Here is a 6,000-nt window from a genome sequence, read left to right on the forward strand (position 1 = left end):
CAAGTAAGTAACAGGCAAATCACATCTGTAATGCAACTGTCCCTCCATTTCCAAATTAAAAGAATGTTTCAGTAAGTCCACTGGAACACTACGTCCAAGGAGACAAGAATATTTCTTGAAGACCTGGCTGCAAATACAAGAATCAAACCTGAAGAAGCAATACGTCTATGCTATGCAAAGGCCCAATGTGCATTCTCAGACATGGTTCTCAGCTGTGACTTGGCAGGTGGACAGCGACTTGCAGAGGTAAGGCTGAAAGAATAAGGATTCACGTGCTGTGCTGCTCTGTGGGAGTCCAATGTGTGATTCCTACCCCCAGACTCCTGCACATGGAGCTGGCAAGGACCACGAGTGCTGCAGGGGATCGCCCCAATACACTACATTTCAGACTCTTGTGTTGGAACCCTGTATTGGTGTTCGTTCCATGGGCCCAGTCTGGGGTCTGGGGATGACGTGGAGGCTTAACAGTGCTCTGGATCATCACTTGGGAGTCCAGGCTGTGATGGCCAGTCCTGGTCTCTAAGTCCATGGGCTGCAAGGATGGAAGAGGACACACCCTCTGAAATGCTTCTCAGATTAAGGGGTCATACCTTCTTTCTTCACGGCGTCATCATAAGCCATGGCGTTCCTGCAGGGCCTTTGAGAAGTGTCACTGTGTCCAGGCTCCTTCCCGCCTACAGGACCAGGCCTGAGAAACAAAGAAGGAAAACCTTCCTGTAATGCGAAATCACTGTGGAGATGCAACCTTCCAGATGGAAATGCGTGGTGATCCAAGGGCAGACTGGAAGGGCAGCAAGAAATAAAGGAGTGTTTTGTCACCTCCTCATTCTGTTTGTAAATATAGTGGGGTTGAAACTGTCGGAAGTGCACTTGCCTTAATTTGATTTGATTCATGAATTAAAGTTGTTGTTTGAGGAAGTATATAAAATACCTCCCACATAAAAAATTACTTCAAAATTAATGAGAATTTCTGAAATGCCAACAGGACTGATAACACTGAGATAGAGTAAACACCGACATTAAGTCAGAGGGATAGGTTCAACACGGTTACGAAATGCAGATAAAGCAGGATGCGGAAGAAGATAGATTGCACCACACATTTGAGACCACAAAGTCCTACCATTTGGATTGGCAACAGGCTAAAATCTACTGCATTGCCATTTAGACAGATATAACGATGACATTAGAGATATTAAAGATCTTGGAAGCATATATATATATATATATATATATATATATATATATATTTAAATAAATATTTTTATTGATTTCAGAGAGGAAGGGAGAGGGAGAGATAGAAACATCAATCATGAGAGAGAATCATTGATTGGCTGCCTCCTGTACACCCAGTGCTGGGGATCAAGCCCGCAACCTGGGCACATGCCCTTGACTGGAATCGAACCTGGACCCTTAAGTCCACAGGCCGATGTTCTATCCACTGAGCAAAACCAGCTAGGGCTGAAGGATATTTTTCGCATGGATTTTGTTAGGCTATATGAATTTGCTCAAATCACAGAAGTGTAAAAATAGGTACACTTCTTATATTAGTTGGCCCTATGACAGCTTTCAACACTATCAAGCCTTTAACATTTTAAAGGCTAGGTGAAAATAAGGAAGAATGAATATTTGTCAACTGGTGACAAAATATTGATGATCATTAAGATTTTCACTAATTTGAAAAATAACTGTAATACATAAACTTTATGTCTTGAATTAGTTATTATTTTTTGGCATTCAAGTTTACATGTCCATTTTGACTTTGAAGATTACAATCTGTGAACTACACACTAAGATAAAGTTCTTCAAATACTTTAAGGACAGGCAATGTCACAATTCCTTTGCAGGAAATTAAAAAATTATATACTAAATATACTGAAAATGTTCTCATCCAGTTAGAGAAATGCTTAAAAATTGATCTGATTGGTCCTTTAACTTTTACCTGCATTACTACACTGGAATTTAGAAATGCTGAAGGACACTTCAATGAGACAATGCCAATCCCTTTATGTAGGTGTGGATAATACTGAAATATGTAACTTTTGTAAAAGAAAAGATGAATTTCATTAACAAGGGAAATTTTCAACTTAATAGCACAAGTCAGATAAAATACAATGCACAGATTTGCCTAATTTGAAAGTACAAAGAAAAAAGAAGTGTTACCCAGAACGATTTACAAGATTAAGAAACATAAAAAAGCACTTCTTTACTTTTCTAAGAAGTGGAATGAAGAGTGGACTTGGTCAAGGTAAGAGAAGCTAGAGTGAAGAAAAAACAAAATGAACTGAATTATTTTAAAGATAAACTGAAAAACTGCTTGCTCAAAGGCCTTTTCTAAGGAAATGAAGGAGATATAAAGTTAGGTCTCATGTACAAATATAAAGAGGCAAGGTATATAATGTAGCCAGTTTTTAATGTTTAGCATTAAACTTTCTCCAACAGAAATTATCGTCCTCCTCTTTCCACCCAAGTGGCACTAAATCCAAAAGGGGTGAGGGGAGGGGGAATGTCATAGGGAATTATAGCCATTCATTTGAAAATAGCATATCATCTTATTGGCCCTGAAATATTGAGTTTATTAGAAAAATATATAGATCCCATTAGTTTTCATAGGCTGATAACGCCAAGAGATACCGCTACTTTAGACTTCAAGTTAAATGTTTCCCCTGCGAAATGAATTTTGGCAAAGAATGTTTGAGAAATGGGGAATAAAAATCTTAACTATTCAACATCACCAATATGGCCACCATCTGTTGTCAACAACAAAATGCACTTCTATATGAAGCTGAGGCAGGTCCGGAGCCTTATAACCAGGTCTTCCCTTTGGTAACATCAAAACTAACATAAAAGAGTTGCGCAATTGTCAAAATAGAAGTAAGTACCCCTGAAGACAGTCTAAGAAAACACTGGCCTCTTACTGCATTATGAAAAAGTGCACTCCATCACATAACTGACTGCTCTGAAAAACAATCAGTGAATTTAAGTTGTGAAAGGGAACATAAAATTAGAAGCTGATCCTCAAAGGCACGACATGTATTAGAATTAGGCCTGCTACTATTTAAATTTCCATAAAAAATACTGAAGAGCATTTTATAAATTATAGGATTAAATAACCCATTAAAAAAAGAGAATGAGGCCTGAAGGAAGTCCAATTCACTAAAATATTGGGGCAGCCACAAGCTTAAAAAAAACAATAATTAAACACAATGACTGAACTATGTAACGCAGCCAGGCAACTGATGGAGCCTAACTTTCTAAGTACTTTAAAATCAGGATATTATTGCAGCCTAGGGGTTAGTTTTGGTTGCTAACTTAAGAAGATGAAACCAGAAAAAGAAGTCTCAAGCAACAGTGTGCAAGAAAGGCAGAGTTAGGGCAACACATATATGTAAGATCAGATGATTCCCCATATTCCTTCTGAATCTTGGATATTACCCATGATAAATTAAGAGTTCAGGGTTAGGCAGCAGATTGTGAGGATTAATGAAAATTGACATGAAAGTGTTGGCAAATGTAAAACAGGTGTTAACACCCATTCTATGGAATTCTACAGTTTTGGAGTTTATAAAATGTGCAAATTGTTAAATGGCTCTTTTGGGACTTTTCAGGATGTAAAAAGGCAGAGGCAGAGCTTCTCTTCTCGCAGGTGAGTATTTGCGTCATGTTCAGGCACAGCTTTCTGGATTACCGAAGTAATTAGGGAAAATCCAAAATCTCCAGTAGTACTTTGTCATTTTGAAAGTCCAAGTGATAAATATTGAAAAGATAAAAAAAGTTTCAGAAGGGGATTTTCTTGAGGTAATCTAAGCCATCACTACCAAGCCTCTTCAGCCGAGAATGTAAATGAATACTGACAGAGGGCACAAAGTCAGCCCCGGAAACCAGGCAGCAAGCGAAATCCCGAAATCCAGGTCCAGTCCAGGAGGAGCGCCTCGTCCGAGACTGCGCTCTCTTCTTCCAGAACTCCTTTCGGGAACTTCAAAGGCCAGGCGGTGCAGGGGAGGAAGACGCACATCCAGCCGCTGCCAGTCTCTGTATTTCTGCTGTCCTTACTTCTTAGGGTAGGAGCAGGTGATGTCTTCTCATTTTGTTTGTCCAGATCTCCTCCAATCTCAGCACAAGAGCGACTCTGAGTCCTTGCCACTCCCTTCTCCAAGAACCTACCTATGCAGCACTCACAGCCCCTGCCAGCTCTGCAAACTGCAGAGACGCCCCCAGCCCGGGGTGGGGACCCAATCCCCTCATCCCGGTGCAATGAAACGGTACCACGACCACCGCCCAGATCGGCGGGCAACACACATGTCCGAGACACCAGCAATACACCTTTGGACGAGCCTCCTCCCATCAACAGGCTTTACTCTGGATCCGGCTGACTTATTTATTTACTTATTCTATGAGGAGACATAACCAGCCACCAGCTTAACCACCGGAAAGAAGGCAGGTCGATGTTGCTCCTCTTCTGCGTGATATCGAATAAAGTGAATGAATCTACAAGTAATAGCTGTGGGGGGAAACGGGCCCTTGCGGAGAAGATCAAACTGGGCCACACGCAAGGAGTCCATGAGACGCGGGGCTACGCAGACACAGAGCCCCCAGGACCACCACTTTCGCGGTCCCCACGGCGAACCCATGGGGGCTCTCCCGGCAGTTTTGCAGCAACAGCTAGTTCAACAAAGCTCTATGGAGAGGAAGAGAAGAAAGCTCCTCGCATCCTCTCCTGCCCGCGAGGACCCAGCCCTCCCATCGCCCCGGTCCCAGGGCCCGTTCGACTTGACAGTCCCGGGGACCCCGCATCCCGGGTCCCCCAGCCGCGCCGCGGCCCCGACCCGGGTTCCCGCGTCCCCGGCGGCCTCCCGGCGCCCCCGAGGGCGGAGACGGCCGGGCAGGGGGAGGGGCGGCCCCGGCCCGCAGGCCCCCGCGGCGGCCGCACGCCCCCTCCCGGCCCCGCAGCTTTCCCGCCTTCCCCGTTTGAACAGCTCCCGCCCGCCCTCCTCCTTCGGCCCGCTCCAGCCCCTTGCCGGGGGCGGCCTGCGGCCGCTACTCCAGTCCCCGGCTCGGCCCCTGGGCTAGGCCGCAGCGGGTCTGGGGCGCCCCCGGAGCGGTGTCGCGGGCCCCGGGTGGCGGGTGGCGGCGGGGCGGGGCCGCTGCCGCCTCGGGATGGGGGCTCAGCCCGGCCTCGTGGGGGCTCCGCTCGCCGCTACCTTCACTCGGCTCGCCTGGATCCCGCCTCCGCGCCGCCGCCCGCCGCCATCTTGGAGCCGGAGAGAAAAGCGCGAGCGGCCAGGGAGGCTCAGTCGAGCCCAGAGCGCAGGCTCCGACCCGAAGGGGAATCCCGCTGGTGTGAGAGCGCCGAGCGCATCGAATGCACCGCGCAGCTGGCTAAGCCCGGGGACCAGTTTCTACGGAGAATTGGCGTTAATCCTCACCGCATCCCACTGATGTGGGTTTTGTCACAGTTTACAGATGAGAAACGAGCTCCGAGAGGTTAAGGGACTTGCCTAACGATACACAGGTAGTTGGAGTGGGAGGCAGGATAGTCCTCCAAGGTTTCTGATTCTTAATGCAGCGTTCTTTCCCAAAGTCTCTGTTTCCTTCAAGACGTTTTTATGCAGGAATTCCCCTCTTTGCAGAACCTAGATCCATGCACATTGATAGTAGTGGTGCCCATTTGGAATTGAGCATCTACATTTGGGTGTTTGGCATATCTGGGGTGAGGCGGAAGAACTTATTTTTATAACAGCACACTGTTGAATAATTTGCATGGCAATCGTCTGCATTTCTCCTCACAAATTATTTGCATTTCAAAGTTAGAAACAGTCTTCAGAGAAATGAAGAAATGTCCGACACAGAAGAGAGATGGGTTTTTCTGTTTTCCTCTGGAGAATTTGGACCAGTGGGTTCAATATGAAGATGAATTCATTTTTCTAGAGCAGTTTAATTGTATTTGGCTACTCTGTAAGGTAGTGAGCTCCTTGTCACCAGGGGAATCCAAGCAGCAGTGTC

General features: G+C 45.7%; 1 protein-coding gene across 3 annotated transcripts in view; it reads right to left on the bottom strand.

The window, feature by feature from the left end:
* Positions 1-5,259, bottom strand: part of HMGXB4 (HMG-box containing 4) — a 29,750-nt gene extending 24,491 nt beyond the window's left edge. Inside the window, exons 1-2 of one of the 3 annotated variants that reach the window (XM_079774773.1) lie at positions 5,199-5,259; positions 591-688 (exon numbers count right to left, since the gene is read on the bottom strand). In XM_079774773.1, the coding sequence (XP_079630899.1) occupies positions 591-621 (31 nt within the window). In that variant the 5' untranslated portion in view covers positions 622-688; positions 5,199-5,259. Of the gene's footprint in view, positions 1-590; positions 4,871-5,198 lie in introns of those variants that run through there. The other 2 variants (XM_079774772.1, XM_079774774.1) reach the window with 2 other exon arrangements.
* Positions 5,260-6,000: the final 741 nt, after the last annotated feature.

This window comes from Cnephaeus nilssonii (genome assembly GCF_951640355.1).
Source record: "Cnephaeus nilssonii genome assembly, chromosome: 6".
Lineage (NCBI taxonomy): Eukaryota > Metazoa > Chordata > Mammalia > Chiroptera > Vespertilionidae > Cnephaeus > Cnephaeus nilssonii.